A 21,085-nucleotide genomic window follows, 5' to 3' on the forward strand; every position below is an offset into this window, starting at 1 on the left:
TAGTTGGCGGAGCACATTTGAAAGGTTGATACCTTGGAACAAACTTATTAGCAGTAGCCATGGATGCTAACAATGGGATACTGCCAATAGCTTACGGGGTTGGCAAATCTGAAACCTCTGATTCATGGACATAGCTTTTCATGGATTTTGTGGTGTTCATTTGTAAAGAAATCTAAAATCAAGGTATGCTGGTATAAAAAATCACAAATGGACATACTGGAAGACTGTAAAAGCTTATCGGGAAGTGGATTTTAATAAGCATATAAATTGTTTAAGACGTGTTCTGCCTCAATGTGCTCAAATACTAGAAGATGTCGGGTTTGAAAGATGGTCAAGAGTACATCAACTTAGAGCAACATATGGTTTCATGGCATCTAATAATACAGAATCAATCAACGCTCTAAGTCGTCATTCCCAAAAATTACCCATTACTATGTTAATGGAGTTTTTTGAGCCTCTATTCAACAGTGGTACTATAAGAAAAGAAACCATGCAAGTATTATTTCTTTAAATTCGTAACTTATCATATTTAATAGATTTTACTAAGTATTATTTATTTAAAATTACATAAACATTGGAACGTCTTGTTACACCATGGACTGAAAAAAAGATAACGAAACGTGTTGTAAAGTCAAAGTCATGGAGAGTTAAATCATGTTCAAACACTTTGTTTGAAGTCTTGGATAATAACTTAAATGAGCTTGTCAATCTAAATGCAAAGACGTGTAGTTGTATGAAATGGAAAACATCTGGTTATCCGTGTGGCCATGTTATAAAAGTTTCTCTTCATCTAAACCAAAATGATTCAAACGCATACGCTATGGATTTCTACACTACATAAGTATATCGACAGACTTATGCCGAGATTGTCTACCCTATTCCACATCCTTCTGAGTGGGACATACCAGATGACTTACAAACAGTTTTGCCACCAGTCATGGACAGAAGGCTACCTGGCCGACCAAAAAATCACGATCATATACCGTCTAAGGGTGAAGAGAAGAAGATATCAGCATGTAGTCGTTGCAAGGAAAGTGATCATACAAGGTTGACCTGTGGATCACCAGTGTCATCACAATCATCTTTTCCTCCACCAAAATATGGATCTTCATCAAAATCCAAAGTCATATGGTGGCAAGTAAAGGGAAATCAAAATCGCAATCAAAATCAAAATCAAAATCCCAATCACAATCGTCTTCACCTTTTGGGACTATTAACTTAGGTGATTTTTAGATGCAAACGTTGTATTATGCAGATATGAATCTGTGGTAAACTTTTACTTGATGACTCAGAAACTTCTTAGATTTTGTTTCTAATAGTAAATATATGTTAATGGAATTTTTATCTTATGGAGATTCTATTTTCATTCACTATACTATTATAGACATAGCTGATTCATTGTTCTTACAGACATAATCTAGTTCATATTTCTCTAGATAAATAGGTGAAACTTTGAACAATGAACACCATAATGAATCAAATTCGCAACTCAAAAATAAAATTCATAACTCGAAAATCGAGTTCGCAATTCGAAACTTAAATTCGCAACACGAAAATCGTAACTCGAAAATGAAATTCGCAACTCGAATTTCATTTTCGAGTTGCGATTTTCGTGTTGCGAATTTAAGTTTCGAATTACGAATTCAATTTTGAATGTCGTTCACTTTTTTTGAATCTTATGGTTTAGTTAAACAAAGGAAAATGTGCATTTCATCTTTATGCCAAGAAATGAACTGCTTTTGAATAAAAATGTTAAGGGAGCCTCACCATGAAGAGTTTCATCAAGGCTACCACCAGCTTCGATGTTGGTGAAGTACAGTATCCTCGCAAGTTTACAAGATATCGATGTTTTATGCTTCCAAGAATTTCAAGTTCTCTTTCAAAAAAACGATCAAATCCCTCATTCAACTTCACAATCCATTTCAAAGCAAACACATTTCCATCATCCATTGCAAGTTTGTACACTGTCCCAAACCCCCCAGTACCTATAATGTGCTCATAGTTCAAAGTTTCTAATTTCTTAATGATGTCTTTAGATGAGTATGACAAGTCTCCATGAAACATAACAATTGATGCCCCTGAAGAAACAATGTCATATAAAGATGTTCAAATTTTAGAGAGTAAACATGAAAACTGAAAACAACTAAATTTTCCAAAATTGATGATCAATTTGAAAGATCACCTCCACTGACGTCCATGGCCAGAGTTCTGCTTCACTGGTGAATTAGTGATATATGACAACTTCTATAACATAAAATACTACAAAAAAAGATTAAGGTTCTATTTCTTTCACACTCTTATTTCTTAGAATTATAACTAACCAATTCAATTCTTGGAAATTTTCAATTGCATGGCATTTTCAAGACTATCTACACTCGACTTGTCTCATAAAATAAACAATGGCAATGACAATTGTATGGTTGCTCCTAGAGTTGCAAGAAAGTTAAAAAGAGTAACAATAAGCAAATATAGGCTAGGTTCACACACGTAATGTAACACCCCAACCCGTACCCAACTCAAATACGAGTCCGAGATGTCACATTGACTTTTTAAAACACTTTTCCTTACTAAATAACAGAATATTTGAACTTATTTTTAAGAAAATACGATAATATACTATTAAATTATGTTCGGTATAAAATTTTGAGGCAAACACGTATTTATGAACAGTATTATATGGTATGAACAGTACCGTGAACATTAATTAACAGTACCGTGAACAGTACCCTAAACAGTACCCTGCTACAGTACCTAAATGCTAAATTTTCCAGATTGTCAGAGTGGAACCGATTCCCCTGCTACAGTACTTCCGTAAAACATACATAAACTCTTAAAATTTAATCTTTCATCATTATACAAAATTACCATTTACATATATACGTTTAAAACCAACTTATTACATTTCTTACATGCCAACATACTACACAAATCAAAATATATACTTTATCAATTACTTCTTATATGATCTTCTAGTAGTGTTGTTGTTCTTGCCACTCCTATTTCTGCTATTCTTGGTTCTTGGTACCTACGTGTAAATCACTTACACGCTAAGTCATAGACTTAGTGAGGCATAATAAAATATATAACAATGAATTCATGAAACATGCACTCTTACCGTTCAATTGTAACATTATAACCTGCATGTATCCATTACACTACAACATATAATGATCATGTCGTGTATATATGAAATTTATCGTCTTTTGCAAGTTTCACTTCACTTTACCTTTGTATTTCCCATGTACATTATTGAGAACAGGAGGTAAATGAGTACACATATTTCACTTCACATGTACACATATGATCATTTCCATTATTTCACATAGTTGAATTAATTCTCTTATAACGATATTTATTCATATTATATCACATTAAAGCATGTATGAATTATGCATGTACATGGCTATGAAATAATAATTCAACTATAAGAGATAGACTTATCGCAAGGTTATCTCCATGCAATTCTATCTAATATATGCACTCACCTTAGCCTTGCTTACTTTGACTCGATTCTAATCCTTCGATTGTTCCAGAACGGGATTACGTTCTATATCTACATAATAATACATTGATACAGATTAGTATACTAATAACATATCCTAACTTACATACACATGCTTAGCCTCACTAATATTCATTTATCCCATCTTTAACCTCAATATCCTCACATCTTTATGAAATTCAAGAATCATACACAAAATTTCAACATGTTTTAAATCCAATTCTAACACTCTATATTTCTTAATTAACCTCTTGACAAGTCGAAAATCTTATTCAAACTTCAAAAACTCACCCATATCAAAATTTCATCCAAAAACTCATTTTTCAAATCTTTTATAACTCAAAACTCTTTGAGTTTCTAAGTCCCTTTTCCCTTCCATCATGTTTCCTAAAGCTTCATGAATCAAAACCATGCTTGAATTTGAAGGATTAATTAAAAGAAATCAAACTTACCTTGAGCTTATGTGCTTCACGTTTGGGAGAAGAAGAAGATGAATGGAGAAGAAGAAGATGAAGGAAGAAGGAAGAAGATGAAGAAAGAATGAAGAAGAAATGAGAGAAATCTAAAAACATTTGTTTCCTACATAAGCCCCACGTGGGTTATAAGATAACCCCCATTTAATATTTTATTCATCCCCTTATTCAATGACTCTTTTACCCTTTTACTCTTCCTTCATTTGCTAATTAATCATACACTTACATCTTTCAATTAATTCCTTCAATTTTCAATTTATTTAATTTGGTCATTGAATTTAAAAATATTACAATTAAATCACTAACACATTATTGAGGATGTTACACGTAATACATATAATAAGAGATTCAATGCTAGTCGCTAGATGATAATTGTTCATGATGTGCATATCGAAGTGCAAGCAAAACAGATCAGAGAAATAAAAGACTGGGACGTTTTTGATGCACTGAAAGAACTATTCAAGAGAAGAATATGGAGAGGTCAGCAGGCACCAACGGCCCGGCTTCCTATACTCCTAGTAGAGGTTTCAGGGTGGTCATAGTCGTATGATAAATACAAAAATGAAGCAGATGCTTCATGAGCTTACAAAGCCAAATCATGCTATTTTAAACATGTTATACAAGATGCAATTAGTTGAGAATTAACATAAGGTTGGAATCATAAGAGTTGATTATCATTTACATACAACATTTTAAGCAACTAGATGAATAAGACTCACCAGGTACAAGCCGACCCGAGCCCAAATCAGTTCCACAGTCCAGGAAAACAGAACCTTCCAACATCTTGTTCTGATTGTAGCCAAAAAAAATGTCAAGACATGCAAATACATAACCCACACTTCATGTACTTCAACATAACTTACATTTAAACATTAGAATACAATGCTCTCTATATAAAAATAAAGCAAATAGTAATTACATACAAAAGGAATTGTCACTTCAGTATTAGCAACCAAACACGATCTTCCAGATCCAACAACACCTTCACCATACCCTCGCACGCTACCTAGACCACTAATTACAAACGCTTGTTATGGAGCCATATCTCCTACAATCGAACCACCTATCAAGCTATCAGAGAAAAGGTAAGAATTAAGCAAATTTAAAACTATGTAACAAGTACTATAGAGCAGGCGCGAATCATGCACTTTTCTAAGTCAAGCCATGAATTCCAATCAATTTTCTCTGCACCAATGGCAGAGGGAAAAGGGGGAAAACTTCAACATACTTGCCTTGTCAAGAGAAAAGCTGGTCTAAGTTTGATGCCCTTTGACGCAACAAACTTGAAATGGTTGAAGATTAACCACTTGGATAAAACTGGAATCCCTTGCTCTATTTGCATGGTAAACTGAAACAAGTAAAATTTTCCAGTTAGTGCTCTTATTCAAGATACATTAGAGATGTATTTCAGTAAACTGAAGTAGACATGAATAAATTACACGCGAAAAACTGCGATCAGTGGCCTTCGCATATTGAGATTCTTGCTTTAAGACTACCATACTGTCATGAGCATTGCCACTGCACAAGATTTAAATTGCTGTCAACAATCAGTTCGTTTATATTGTTGAGAATTGGAAAAATATTCATCTTTACCTGCAAGTGACGGGATACCCGTCAAGATCTCTGGTAATGGAGCGGCCATCATCCCTCAACAAGCGAACATTCTGTAGGGTGAAAGTCTTATAAGTAACAAAATTTCCTCGAAAGAAAACTGATGGTTATGAGGTACTTGTTGGGGAAAACGAGTTATTTCCCACACGAACGTAGTTTTAAAATTGACCTAAAATGTCAAGATTAAAACCACCAAAGGTTGCACAGCGGATAAACCTGTCAAACTATTGAATATTGAAACACAATGGAAAAGAATCGAATAAAAACAATAAAGGAGAGAACACACCAAATTTACGAGGTTCGACGAGAATATCGTCTACTCCTCGGGCACCACACCGGATGATAACTTCACTATATTGCCAATATTACAAAAAATGTAATTCTTTGGAGTTCCTAAAGTGGGAGAATGAATAATACAAGAGGAAGAGAGAACTTGTTTTTGGGATGATTTCTAATGGAAATACTTAGGCCTATTTATAGTTGAGTTTCAAGAACAAAATGTTGAAAATTTGGCCACCAACCAAAGAATTTTCCAATGTGTACAATTTAGCCACCAAATATGAAATTCACATGTTCAAAGTTTAGCCACCAACCAAGATGAAATTTCCAATAAGTTGGCCACCAACCAAGATAAAATTTCCAACTTGTCAACTTAATTTCTAGACAAATCTAACAAATCTCCACCTTGGCTTGAAATTACCAAGCCTACTCAACTTCTTCAACTCCCCCAAATTTGTAGTGCCTCTAATTACGCTCACAAGCGCCACACACCCGAAGGTTTTCATACTTTTAGGATGTTAATCAAGTTCAAAGTGATACCTCACGTCGATATGCTTAGTCCTTGAATGGTAGACTTGTTTTTTCGCTAAGTGAATAGCGCTCTGACTGTCACAATAGAGACTAATGTGACTTTAAACAACTCCCAAGTCTTCCATCAACCCGTTAAGCCAAATTGCTTCCTTTACAGCCTCTGAAACTTCCATGTATTCTGCCTCTGTAGTAGACAAGGCCACCGTAGATTGCAATGTAGACTTCCAACTTACTGGGGCTTTAGCAAGAGTAAACAAATACCCAGTAGTTGATCGACGTTTATCCAAATCACCAGCATAATCGGAATCAACATATCCAACCATACACTGACCAAGTGCTTCATCCTGTTCAAAAAACTAAACCAACATCCACGGTTTGTTGGAGATACCGTAGAATCCATTTCACAGCTTGCCAATGTCCTTCTCCAGGATCATGCATGTACCTGCTCACAACTCCAACTGCTTGTGAAATGTCAGGACACGTACACACCATTGCATACATCAAGCTCCCAACTGCATTAGCATATGGAACTTTTGCCATATGCACTCGTTCTTCATTAGTTTTAGGAGATAATTGAGAACTAAGTTTCAAATGAGAAGCCAATGGGATACTTACATGTTTGGTATTTTCATTCATGCCAAAACATTGTAATACATTTCTCAGATATTGCTTCTGTGTTAAACAAAGCTTCACTCTCTGTCTATCTCTGCTTATCTCCATACCAAGAATCTTCTTGGCCTCACCTAGATCTTTCATCTCAAACTCTTGATTCAATTGAGCCTTTAATTTGTCTATCTCCTTTTGACTCTTCGAAGCGATCAACATATCGTCAACGTACAAAAGAAGATAAATGAAATATCCATCTTTGAGCTTTTGCAAATACACACAATGATCATATTTGCTTCTAGTATACTTTTGCCTCCTCATAAAGCTATCAAATTGCTTGTACCACTGCCTCGGAGATTGCTTCAATCCATATAGCGATTTGTTCAGCTTACAAACTCATTTCTCACAACCATTATCTTTGTATCCTTATGGATGTGTCATATAGATCTCTTCTTCTAAATCACCGTGCAAGAAAGCCGTCTTTACATCAAGTTGAGCTAGCTCCAAATTCAACTGTGCTACCAAGGCCAACAATATTCTAATGGAGGAATGCTTCACAACAGGGGAAAATACTTCATTGTAGTCAATTCCCTCCTTTTGAGCGTATCCTTTAGCTACCAACCGTGCCTTGTAGTGAACATATTTCTTGTTATGAGATCCATTTTTCTTTACAAATACCCACTTGCATCCAATGGCTCTTTTACCTTTCGGTAATTGTGCCAGTTTCCAAGTGTCGTTCTTTTGGAGAGATTGCATTTCTTCATCCATGGTACTTTTCCACTTATCACTTTCCAAGCTTTGTATTGCTTCTTGGTAAGTGATAGGGATATCATCATCAACAACTGGAAGAGCATAGACCACCATATCAACAAATCGAGCAGGTCTACGAATTTCTCTCCTTGGCCTTGTAACTGCAAGTATTTCTGGTGTCTTTAATGGTTCTTGGGTTTGAACCTCTTCATCTTCTAATTCTTCTATTGGAGTTGAAGAATCAGCTGCATCAACTTCTGGGATCATCATCTACTGAAACTCCACCTGTTTTGGAGTATGCTCCACCTGCTGCGGAGTACTACTTGTTTGGACAGCTTCACTTGTTACCTTCTTTACTAGGGCAGATTTATCAAAGGTAACATCTCTGCTACAAATTATCTTCTTGGTGTCTAAACACCAAAGGCGGAATCCCTTCACTCCATGGGTGATTCCCATAAAGAGAGCCTTATTTGCTCTCGGATCAAGCTTGGATTCATTCACATGATAATAAGCAGTGGATCTAAATACATGTAAGGAATCATAATCAGTAGCAGGTTTTCCAGACCATACCTCCAATGGTGTTTTTCCTCCTATCGCTGATGACGGCAGACGATTAATGAGATGGCCAGCATATGTCACAGCCTCAGCCCAAAATGCCTTACCTAACCCAGCATTAGACAACATACATCGAACTTTCTCCAATAGTGTTCAATTCATACACTCTGTCACCCCATTCTGTTGTGGTGTATGTCTAACAGTGAAGTGTCGAACAATACCATACTCATGGTAAATGTCAAAGAATGGGTCACTTTTATATTCCCCTCCATTGTCCGTCCTAAGACGTTTGATCTTTCTACCAGTCTGGTTCTCGATCATATTTTTCCATTTCAGGAAAATTTGAAGCACTTCATCTTTAGACTTCATCGGATACACCCAAACTCTTCTGGAAAAGTCATCTATAAAAGTTACAAAATAATGGTTTTCTCCCAAAGACGATGTCTTTGAAGGACCCCATACATCTGAGTGAATATAATCTACAATACCTTTTGTATTATGTATAGTGGTGCCAAACTTCACTCTCTTCTGCTTTCCCAGAACACAATGCTCGTAAAAGTTCAATTTGTAAGCCTTTACACCTTTCAACAATCCTTTCTTTGCCAGAATTTGCAAGGATTTCTCTCCAGCATGTCCCAACGGCATATGTCACAACTGGGTTACGTCTAAATCATCACATCCGGAAGCTGCTGCAACTGCTCCAATAATTGTACTACCTTGGTAGTAATACAAATTATTTTTCCTGATGCTCTTCATCATCACAAGTGCGCCATATGTGACTTTTAAAACTCCATCTCTCATAGTGACTACTGAGCCTTTGGATTCTAAGGCTCCCGACGAGATGAGATTTTTCTTCAAACTGGGCACGTATCGGACATCCGTCAGAACTCTGGTTGATCCATCTTGATTCTTCAATCGAATTGAACCTATCCCAACAATTTTACAAGCATTGTCATTACCCATATAAACAACTCCTGCATTTAGTTCCACTAAATCGGAGAACCACTCCCGATTAGGGGACATATGATAGGTGCAACCCGAATCTAATATCCACTCATCGGAATGGAATGTTGTTGATGAAGCAACCAATGATATGTCAGAGTCATGTGCATCATGCTCTGCAACACATGCATCTGGAGCAGCTTTTCCTTTCTTCTTCAGCTTCGGACAATCTTTCTTCCAATGGCATTTCTCATGACAAAAGGCACATTCATCTTTTCCCAGTCTGGACTTCGACTTTGATCTCCCTCTCTACTTTGGCTTTTGACTTTTCGAGCGACCTCTTGCCACCATGGTCTCTGCTGCTTCGTACTTGCTCTCCTTCTTGGTTTTCTTCCTAAGTTCATAACTATACAAAGCATCAGTTACATCTTTAAGGGTAACATTATCCTTACCATGAAGTAACGTTGTCTTAAGGTGCTCAAATTCATCTGGAAGAGATGACAACAACATCAAAGCCAAATCTTCATCTTTGAGGGTTTCATCCATGCCCAATAAGTCTTCCACTAGCTCATTGAACGCAGTGATGTGTTCATTCATACTGGTGCCTGGTTGATAATCAAATCTGAACAATCTTTTCTTTATGTGGAGACGATTCTGAGAGCTTTTCTTCAGGAATTTTTCCTCCAAAGCTTTCCACATCTTACTTGCAGAAGTCTCGTTCTTGTAGCCATACTTCTGCTCCCTGGAAAGACAAGATTGAATCGTGCTGCACGCCAAATGATTGATTGTTCCCCATTCTTTCTCCTCCATATATTCAGGCTTTTCTTCCTCAATGGCGATGTCTAGACCTTGTTGGAATAAAGCGTCTAACACCTCGCCTTGCCACATGCCAAAATGACCGGATCCATCGAATAACTCCACCGAGAAATTTGCATTTGACATCACCCTCCTCACCGATCCAGATGAAGAGCTTGATGTCTCAATTGATCCGTATTTTGGCATTTTAATTCTAACGAACAATATTCAATATCACAAACTATATCTTTTCAGCAACGGAACCACCAGGATAACCTCAACCGAAGCTCTAATACCAATTATTGGGGAAAACGGGTTATTTCCCACACTAACGTAGTTTTAAAATTGACCTAAAATGTCAAGATTAAAATCACCAAAGGTTGCACAGCGGATAAACCTGTCAAACTATTGAATATTGAAACACAATGGAAAAGAACCGAATAAAAAATAATAAAGGAGAGAACACACCAAATTTACGAGGTTCGACGAGAATATCATCTACTCCTCGGGTACCACACCGGATGATAACTTCACTATATCGCCAATAATACAACAAATGAAATTCTTTGGAATTCCCAAAGTGGGAGAATGAAGAATACAAGAGGAAGAGAGAACTTGTTTTTGGGATGATTTATAATGGAAATACTTAGGCCTATTTATAGTTGAGTTTCAAGAACAATATGTTCAAAATTTGGCCACCTACCAAAGAATTTTCCAATGTGTACAAGTTAGCCGCCAAATATGAAATTCACATGTTCAAAGTTTAGCCACCAACCAAGATGAAATTTCCAATAAGTTGGCCACCAACCAAGATAAAATTTCCAACTTGTCAACTTAATTTCTAGACAAATCTAACAGTACTAAGTAATGAGCATGACTGTAACAAGCTTTGCCCAAACCTCAAATTTTATGCTTGTTGTACTGCTCCATTTAGAACTTGCAGGTTCATTTATATCCAATCTAACTGACAGTCATGACAAATTCACACCATAGACATGAAAACTGAGTCATATCAATAAAGATGTTCAAATTTTAGAGAGTAAACATGAAAACTGAAAACAGCTAAATTTTCCAAAATTGAAGATCAATTTGAAAGAACACCTCCACTGAAGTCCATGGCCAGAGTTCTTCCCTCATTTTTACCAAACTTCTTGTATAAGAAGCAACCCCAAAAACACATAAGTGCCACCAAAAGTAGTGCACCTACAGTTGCTGATGCACTAATGAGAAGTCTTCTAGAGTATTTATTTTTGCTACCTTGAGTTTGAGCTGCAAGAAAAAGATTGAAATACTTACCAAAATAACCTCCAAAATAAAACAATATATACAAGAACAAAGGTGAGAAACTTGTGAGGAATTCAGATTTGATGGAGAAAATTCTTCATATCCATATTTTTAACACTGAATAGAGCACCAAAAATAAAGAGTTATACCTTCTAAATGTATACAGCTTACCTGATCCAGATCCGAAATTTGTTATAGCTCCTTCATTGTCATTTTTGCATGATACATTGATTTGCCTTCCACATAAATCACGATTCCCAACAAAACTGTCAGAAAGATTTTAAACTGTTTAGCCTAATGATAGTACATCAATCTTCTTTGACTTTCCAGAAGATGAAGATTCTGAAGGTATAGAATAAGTGTATCACGTATAACACTTCCTGAAACCCTTTTGAATTACAATTTGCCAACATCGCACATAAATGACAATTTATTGAACATAGTAGAAAAAGTTTATACTTACGAGCTTACAATATAGCTGCTAAAAACTCCTTGTGATGGAATAGGGCCAACCAAAAAATTGTTGGACACATTGCTTTAGGAATTCAATATGATCAACAAAGATCAGTTCAAATTCAATAAATCATAAAGTAAACGCAGCAAATACCCATTTTTAGAAGCTAAACAATTTTGAAGCAAGTGAACTAACAATGTAACGAGCTTATCTAGCATTCCAATTGAAGGAGGGATAGATCCACTGAGAGAGTTGCTTGAGATATCCCTGCAGTTTTGAAAAACACTGTAAGCATCATTAATCATTCCCAACACACTGCCCTTTACCATTCTAGCCCACATTTATTAGCAAAAGAAATAACTTAGCTTACAAATATTAAAGTGAAGATAAGTTCCCCAATTCACTTGGAATTAATCCACTTCAGTAATTACCCTGCAAGTATCTGTAGAAAAGAACATATTTCAGTAAAATAAAAGAACTAAGATAGGCAATTACAAAGTAAACTTTTCAGTACCAATTGCTGTTATATATCAACCACTGGATGCAGGTAGGCAACGTCTCGTATATATCTATCTAGGCATAAAATGTCAAAACCACAACCCTACTGCACATTTATCTCTATCTGTCGGATGTAGAAAGTGTTTGCCTCCTTTCGTCATACGTTTCAAACACATGCATACAAACGAACCACAATCCTCTCTGGCTATTAACGCTTGTTGTGGCTCTGTCTCGTCTCTCATCATTGTAACATTTAACTTATTCGGCTTCTCGTTTCCTGAATTAGTCCAATAAGCAATCACATCCAAGTATTTATGCAAAAGATCGGTCCATCCCCTACAAATAATATCTTTCAAAGCAGACAATGGTATGTAATTCAAACAGCTGTCATATACTACCGTCTTCAGTGATGGGAGCTGAAGCTCGACGAGAAACCAATGACGACGTTGCATAACAGGGATAAACACCTACAATATTAAATAAATAATACTTCAACTACGCACATCAAATAAATTTGATGAACACCTTTAAATATGCAAAAATAATACTAACCTTATCGACCTCCCACCACTCAGGATAAATGATAGATTTGCCATTACCTAACGCATATGAAGTGTCTCTCTGATCCTGCAAGTGAGTTGAGTGAAAAGACGAAGGCATAATAGTCTATCGCGTCTCTTTGAGTTTCTTCAATTTCCTTAAAATTAGAAGTCGTGTTACCCATGCATCAATATGTTGTTTTATAAAAAAATACATATATTAGTGAATTTAATAAATTAAAAAAATACTCAAAATCGATATAAAAAGAATATAATACTTACCCCCATTCGAAATAGCCATTGTCTTCAACCCTTAATAAACACCCCACCAAGACCGATCAAGAAACAAATGTGTATGGTCGATTTTGCATATGTCGGTGAAAGCACCCCTTGCTCCGCTCATGTAGATAAAAATCAACTGCGGTCTTAGCCCAAACGGAATTATCCTTAACTGTGTCTGGTAGTGTGCATATCTCCTGCTGAGGAATGGTACTGGCCGGTAACTGATACGAAAGCCATATTAGATCCAGCATACCGGGCACAAGAGGGGGTTTACCAATATATCTACATAGTATAGAATGTGGATTTTGAACGATGCGGGGTGGATCCTGAATGATGGGAGGGGCCTCTTGAACGATGAGAGGTGAATCCTGAAGAATGGGAGGTGGACCCTGAATAATAGTAGGTGGATCAGGCTTCCTCTTACACAATCTTGGAACTATTGGGGTGAAATGAGACGTAATGACAGGTCCACGACGTCTGATGTGTATGCAACAAAAACGATATCCATATATCTGAAGGCAGATGGTTGGTCTGGCTCAGAATTATAGTGGTTATCATGTAACATATCATTGGGCCTCTAAAAAAAAATTAATACATAAATCAGTAAATAAATAAATAATATCGAAAAAAGGTTATATTTATTGCATATTTAGTATAATATTTCTTATAAAATTAAACAAACTTACATGCTCGCGTAGAATACACACCTCATTATGCAACGATGAAATAATCTCACGTAGGGCACCTACCTCATCACGTAAAGCACCATTTTCATCACGTAAAGCACCTACCTCATCACGTAAAACACCATTGTCATCACGTAAAACACCTATCTCACCACGTAAAGCACCTACCTCATCACGTAAAGCACCATTGTCATTACGTAAAACACCGACCTCGTCACGTAAAGCACCTACCTCATCACGTAAAGCACCTAACTGATCCCGTGGAGGTGAAGAACGCGGAGATAAATATCATGGCATCTTTGTCGGTCGCCTAACATGAGGTGTCGGTGTCAAGGTGTAGAGTCGACTGGAGGTGATGGATCTCAGTGTCGAGGTGTAGAATCGGCTCGATGAGGTGATGGATCTCGATGCCGACGTGGAGAATCGACTCGATGAGGTGATGGATCTCGGTATCGAAGTGGAGAATCGACTCGATGAGGTGATGGATCTCGATGTCGAAGTGGAGAATCGGCTCGATGAGGTGATGGATCTCGGTGTCGAGGTGAAGAATCGACTCGATGAAAAAGTGGGGGTGCTCATCATCCGTCCCATCAAAAAAACGCCTACTAGCTTGCCACCAATCAGTGGCAACCTCAGCCTATGTGGGTATCAATATCTGTAATGGATAGTTTGCCTCCAATCAATATAAAAACCCAAATAAAGTCAAACGTCTACTAGTAATAAATTGTTTATATATATATATATATATATATATATATATATATATATATGTGTGTGTGTGTGTGTGTGTGTGTGTGTGTGTGTGTATGTACACCCAATAGACACCAATTTAAATAAGTATTTGTGTTTACTTACATCATCGATCGTCATATATGGTAGTATCTCATCTCAATCCAAATGACGAATCCTCTTCCAAGTAATAGCCCTAGGAATATCATTTGAATTCTTGATGGCATAAGTACGCATGCTGGGAAATGCCTCAAATACCCAAATCTACAATATAATACACAAACATTAATTTTAGTAATTGTTAAATAATTAATTTTGGAAACATTATATATTTCTTACCTTAAAGGACCAAATAAAGCCTACCAAAGTGTATTTGGAACCATGCCCATGCAAACTAGGATGATCCTCAAAGGCAGATGACAATTTTTTCCAAGTAGCTTTCCATATATATGAATCCCACGGAAACACGTTCCATGCATCTAGGTCATCTACCAATAATACTAAATCCTTACAAATAGGTTGTATTCCCTGCTTTACTAAAACACTGGCATACAAAAGTAACAAAAGGCATACTCGGACAACATCAAGGTCATCAATCCAAGTAAAATTATCTTTAAGAAGTAATCTGCTCAAATTATCGACGTGTAAAGTGGCCATCACCTTTGCCAGGTTAGGAAAAACCCGAATAACCATGATGGGGTGGCGATATGACTAGTGTACGGACCTAATTCATCGTGTCGTCCGAAACGTAGACCTGTGACCAAGCAAAACTCCTCCCGCCCAAAACGAGTATACGCCGGTGGAAAATGAAACCATATCTCCTCATCGCCACGTGATATCCCCTCGGGTAGATCATTAGTCATGGTCTGTAGAAACAAATGAGTCAACAAAGCATCTCCACTTGGATGTTGTACTTTCAACCATGGCCCGAAACAAGTATTCTCAAACAAATTTCTTTGGACATGTGTAAGTGTCGATGCAATTATAGTGGCTAGGCTTAATTTATTCCTTAAAGTCAATGCAGTCGGAAAAAAATTCCTAACAAAAACAATAAAAATACTAAGTTATACACTGAAAACAGACATGATATTAAACAGAGAAAATATAGATATCTTATCTAATCTTAATACTATTAAACCAAATATGATATTAATCCAACCTAGCCCGGTATTCACCCAAGTCATTATTTTATCATAGTTCAACAAATGCATCAGATAACATTCTAGAAGTAAGCATAAGTATAAACAAAAAGAACAACATATAGGTTTAGTGCAGGTTCAAGGTCTCTCAGCATAAGTGTTGAGCGTAGAAGTGCTTAAGCATCGAAAATTTATTTATTTCAAGAAAATCGAATTCGAAACTCAAAAATCGAATTCGCAATTCGAAACTTAAATTCGCAACACGAAAATCGCAACTCGAAAAATGAAAATCGCAACTCAAAAATGAAATTCGCAACTCGAATTTCATTTTCGAGTTGCGATTTTCGTTTTCGAGTTATGAATTTCATGTTCGAGTTGCGATTTTCGTATTGCGAATTTAAGTTTCTTGAAATAAACAAATTGTTCTCAAGCTACAAGTTGGTTGAAGATGAATAAACTACGCTTCTTATGCAAATTGAAGCTTGAATGAAGTGCATTACTTTAACTAAAAAACAAAGGGCGATGTCATAATGTAAGTCTATTTACCAAATACTAACTTCACAGACTTAAAGACTAAACAACTGTTTAGCAGTATTGGCAGCAACCAAATGAATTTACTAAACAATCTAAGTGAAATGGTTAATCTATCTATATTATATGTAAAATATTATATTGAATTTAACTTACGAGTAAATTTAACATCAATTTAAATATGAAAATGATTAATTATCTAATAATAATACAAAAATTTTAAAATATAAATTAAGAAAACTAACTCTTGGTGGTTGATTTTTCATTTGTGGCCGTGAATGGTTGTGATAGGGTGGCTGTGAGAGATGTAGATGGAGGGAGTCGTCGGAGATGGGGACGAATATCGCCAGAGAGAGTAAGAGATGGAGATGAGATTGAGTTGCGATTTAGGGGTTTAGGTTATGAGTTGCAATTTAGGGAATATACCAAAAACATTTATGTTGCGAAATTAAAAGATGAGTTGCGAAATTTAAATACGCGTTGCGCGTTGCGAATTCGAAAATCGAGTTGCAAAAGCAAAACTCGTGTTGCGAATTTAAAAATCGAGTTGTGAAACAGAAATTTATGTTGCGAAAATGTCAAATTCGAGTTGCGAATTCTACTTCTGTATTGCGAATTCCAAATTCGAGTTGCGAATTTAGAAATTGTATTGCGAAATTGGCTTTCGTATTGAGAATTCGAAATTGAGTTACGAATTCGTTGGTTAATTTTGCAAATCCAAAAAAAATTAGTTAAAATCGTATATTATAAGACAATTTCGGTCTCTAAGTTATTTTATCTTTTTTTTTAAAAAGAAAAAAAACAATTTAATTTCTGAAGGCTAAAGATTTTCTTCTAGGTCCAAATTAGACATCCAGCAGCTTCCATTTGAAGTGTTGGGAAGGTTGAACCGATCCGGATCCGAGTATCCTTAATGCCCCCTGGAATTCACCGGTTCCCGTCGCCTCACCTTCATACCCTATCCCGATTCCCCACCTAAACCCCAAAGCAACCACATCCTTAGTTGAATAAACCGTAACCCAGGTTTTAGGGTTTCTTATACGCATACAAACTCGTAATTTTTTCTCAATTGTTTCAATTCCAATTTCTGTTCATGTTTTGATTACCGTTGTTACTGATTATCATTATTATTTTATTGTGATTTTAAAGTTTGATGGACTTGTCATCTCAATCGACGGATACCTCATCGATCCTCTCTTTAGGGCTAGTATCTCCGTCGCCATCTTCCCACCGGAGCCAGATCGCCGATGATCCCGTTACCCTTCATCTGGGAACCAAGGACTCCACCCACCACCCTACCCGACCGGTTCCTCTCCGGCTCCTCGAACCGCACCAAAACGGGAACCCGATAGAAAGGGAGAGGAGCCACGACGACGACAATGAAGAGAGTAGGGAAACCGAAGAATTCCATATATTAGGACATCCCATGTGTCTCAAAAGGCGGAGAGATAGCTGCTCTTCTTCATCGTCGCCCTCTTTGTTGAAACGAATGACGCCGGAACTGGGTCTCGAGACCAGAAAAGCGGCCGTGAAATCGTGGGGTAGCCAGCCGCTCCACGTGGCAGATCCTGACATGTTTGACATGATGGAACAGGAGAAAAAGAGGCAGTTCATGGGAATCGAGTTGATAGCCTCTGAGAATTTCGTGTGCCGCGCCGTTATGGAGGCCCTTGGAAGCCATTTGACCAACAAATACTCCGAAGGGATGCCGGGAGCAAGGTATTACGGTGGGAATCAGTACATAGACGAAATCGAAACCCTTTGCTGGAAACGTGCATTGGAAGCTTTTGGGCTTGATGCCGAGTGCTGGGGTGTCAATGTGCAGCCTTATTCGTGCACATCGGCCAATTTTGCGGTTTATACCGGACTGCTATTACCCGGAGATAGGATCATGGGATTAGATACGCCATCCGGAGGGAATACGAGCCATGGTTATTATACCCCAAATGGGAGGAAAGTTTCTGGGGCAACTATATTCTTTGAGAGTTTGCCTTATAAAGTGAATCCTCAAACTGGGTATATTGATTATGAGAAATTGGAGGAGAGGGCACTTGATTTCAGGCCCAAGATACTAATCTGTGGTGGTAGTTCATATCCCAGGGAGTGGGATTATGCAAGGTTTAGACAGATTGCTGATAAGTGTGGTGCTGTTCTGCTGTGTGACATGGCTCAGATAAGTGGACTTATTGCTGCCAAGGTGTGATATACTGTGAATCACTACTGTTTAATAGGTGCTTTGCTTTTATGGGGTCAGTTTTGTGTGTCACTAATGATGGAATTCATTTACATTGCCTTGATGTGGTTCCATGGTGGACCAACACTAAATGTACTGTTATCGACTATTCCATTTTACTGTTTGACTTAAAATTTGTCACCAATCTACTTAATGCGCCTTTGTTTTCTGAATTTCGTAAAGCTAATCTTTTAGAGGACGATTTGTGCTGTTGACTTCTTTAATATAGAAGGTGGTTTCTAAGGCAACTAATATTAACATAAGCAACTTCAAACTAGGGCCTACTGGTGTAGTGATTCTGGAACTGGTAATGAAGAAGTTTGTAAATGGAGATATTATTTCTACTTTGCTTGATGCGAATGCACTCTTTGAGTTTTTAGTTTAGCCATTACCTATTGGAGGTATGTTAGAAATGGGAACTAATGAATTGACTTCATTTCTGGACATGGCGATCAAATATTAATTTATCATCATTGGATTCTGGTATTGGTAATGGAAAAATTTATAGATGGAGATGGTCTTTCTAGTTTGTTTGATTGAAATGCACTCTTTTAGTTCTTTTTGTTTTATCATTATTGGCTTGTTAGAAATGGGAAATAATGACTAACTTTCATTATTTGGATATGCCTATGAATTTCTATCTTCTTTTCAGGTTATTGATTTTCAAAAATTTCACGATAGCTGTAGCTTTTTAGGAAATGAATCCCAATAATAATTTGAAAATTTTACAGGAAGCTGCTAATCCCTTTGAATACTGTGACATTGTTACCTCTACCACCCATAAAAGCCTCCGAGGTCCCAGAGGAGGTATAATTTTCTATAGGAAGGGTAAAAAGCCAAGGAAGAGCGGAATGCATCTAAGCCAAGGAGATTGCAACGAGCAATATGATTTTGAGGAAAAGATAAACTTTGCTGTTTTTCCATCTTTGCAAGGCGGACCACATAATAATCATATTGCTGCTCTTGCCATAGCGTTGAAGCAAGTTGCTACACCAGAGTACAGGGCCTATATGCACCAAGTGAAGAAAAATGCTCAGGCTTTAGCATCTTCATTGTTGAGAAGAAAATGCAAGCTAATTACTGGAGGCACAGACAATCATTTGTTACTCTGGGATCTAAGACCTTTTGGGTTGACAGGTAGAATGCTTTGTTGGCAATCTTCTTTGCATTCAAATAATTGTTAGTGTATGATATGAAGTTGAACCTAAATGTGTTTTGCATTCAAACATACTGTTTGTCTGTTGCTAATGTTAACTGTCTTGGTTTAATTAACTGAGGGATTCGTTATCATGCTTCTGGTAATTTGTTCTTGCAGGGGATGTTTTAATGGCCTGTAAGAGACTACTGTATCAGTATGGGATGTATTAACTAATTTGATTCCCTCTTTCTGCCTTCCCTTCTATTTGATGGTTTCCTTTTGGGGATGGACAGCTGTTTGCTGTTGTCTAGTGACCCAAAGTAAAAAAGTTATTACTCATATTTAGTCCGGGAATATATTTTATCGACTCTCCCTAAGTCTTGCATATATGTATGTGTGCATGTAGAACTTTTGTACAGTTTTGTTACGTCTTGTGATTGGAGTGCGATTGCCAAATACCAAAATTGTTCAAGTTATAAAAGGAATTCAAATTTCAAAGTCAGTTCATTCTGCTTCTGCCTCTGTTACACGCATGTAACTTGCACATTTTCATTTGTTCCTGTAGATTTATCTGTTGGCAACATGTCGTGCAGGAAATCTCTGTTGGTTGCTGGAAATTTGATTACATATCCCTACTCTCTTCCATGTCCTAGAATGTCTAATCTTCTGGTTTTCCTTTTGTAGGTAAAGTTTACGAGAAGGTGTGCGAGATGTGCCATATTACCCTGAACAAAATTGCTATTTTTGGCGAGAATGGTGTCATTACTCCTGGTGGAGTAAGGATTGGTGAGTGTAGTTCTCATTCAATTAAAACTTGTAAGTTTCTTTACCTTTTATAGGGGATGTTTAGGTTCATATTATCATGACTTGGCATGTTTATTTCTGCAGGTACTCCCGCCATGACATCGAGAGGTTGCCTAGAGTCTGATTTCGATACAATCACAAACTTTCTCCTCAGAGCTGCACATATCGCTAGCACGATGCAGCATGACCATAAGCTGCAGAAGACCTCCGTGAAGAGCCTCCTCGAAAATAAGGATCTTTTGGAGCTCCGGTCACAAGTTGAGGCGTTTGCATCTCAGTTTGCAATGCCAGGCTTTGACATTTGAATGAATTGTTAATGTGCCTTCATACCGAGCGACTAAAATTCCAATTACTCTGCAGAGGAGGAACTGTGGGGGAGGGTTATTTTTCCTGTAACCAGCTTGCACCATCATGTTTTTTTCTGTAACGGTGCCTGGAAACATTGCGCAATTTTGATAATGACGGTGCTGATTTTTTTTGAATTGGATTAAAGATCATTATCACTTTTGGTCAAGTTGTGAAGAACTAGTCCTCCTCTAGACAAGGATTCCAGTTTTGTGGATGAAAAATGTATAATGAAAAAAAGTTCGATGTCTTTTGTTTTAGGTTTAAATTTTGAGGATGAAAAGTTTAACTCGACTTTGGATATATATTTTAAAGTTTAAATGTGTGTACTTTGAAGATAAAATTGTCCGAATTCATATTCTCTAGAGAGAGAGAGAGT

The 21,085-nt window shown here is 37.0% G+C and overlaps 1 protein-coding gene, 1 long non-coding RNA gene and 1 pseudogene across 2 annotated transcripts; 1 reads left to right on the top strand and 2 right to left on the bottom strand.

The window, feature by feature from the left end:
* Positions 1 to 1,752: 1,752 nt before the first annotated feature.
* LOC120123174 lies at positions 1,753 to 11,181 on the bottom strand (annotated as a pseudogene).
* Positions 11,182 to 11,820: 639 nt separating this feature from the next.
* Positions 11,821 to 12,224, bottom strand: LOC120123215. Its single transcript, XR_005516173.1, has 3 exons — positions 12,153 to 12,224; positions 11,978 to 12,049; positions 11,821 to 11,863 (listed from the first exon to the last, which is right to left on the bottom strand). It is a non-coding gene; the product is annotated as an uncharacterized LOC120123215 (long non-coding RNA).
* A 5,000-nt stretch (positions 12,225 to 17,224) lies between these two features.
* On the top strand, positions 17,225 to 20,807 carry LOC120123133 (serine hydroxymethyltransferase 6-like). The gene is made up of 4 exons (XM_039142098.1): positions 17,225 to 18,383; positions 19,151 to 19,556; positions 20,242 to 20,343; positions 20,446 to 20,807. Exons 1-4 carry the CDS (start codon positions 17,340 to 17,342, stop codon positions 20,664 to 20,666), a joined length of 1,773 nt encoding a protein of 590 aa, XP_038998029.1. The 5' UTR covers positions 17,225 to 17,339; the 3' UTR covers positions 20,667 to 20,807.
* The last annotated feature ends 278 nt before the right edge of the window (positions 20,808 to 21,085 follow it).

The sequence above is a fragment of the Hibiscus syriacus genome, unplaced genomic scaffold (genome assembly GCF_006381635.1).
Source record: "Hibiscus syriacus cultivar Baekdansim isolate YM2019G1 unplaced genomic scaffold, ASM638163v2 tig00110391_pilon, whole genome shotgun sequence".
In the NCBI taxonomy this organism is placed as follows: domain Eukaryota; kingdom Viridiplantae; phylum Streptophyta; class Magnoliopsida; order Malvales; family Malvaceae; genus Hibiscus; species Hibiscus syriacus.

What these genes read in the sequence shown, in the direction of transcription:
- LOC120123133 (XM_039142098.1), top strand. Translation starts at nt 17,340, where the DNA reads ATGGACTTGTCATCTCAATCGACGGATACCTCATCGATCCTCTCTTTA. An exon ending in GTGGACTTATTGCTGCCAAG is followed by an intron (nt 18,384 to 19,150) that starts GTGTGATATACT and finishes AAAATTTTACAG; the next exon opens with GAAGCTGCTAATCCCTTTGA. An exon ending in AAGACCTTTTGGGTTGACAG is followed by an intron (nt 19,557 to 20,241) that starts GTAGAATGCTTT and finishes TTCCTTTTGTAG; the next exon opens with GTAAAGTTTACGAGAAGGTG.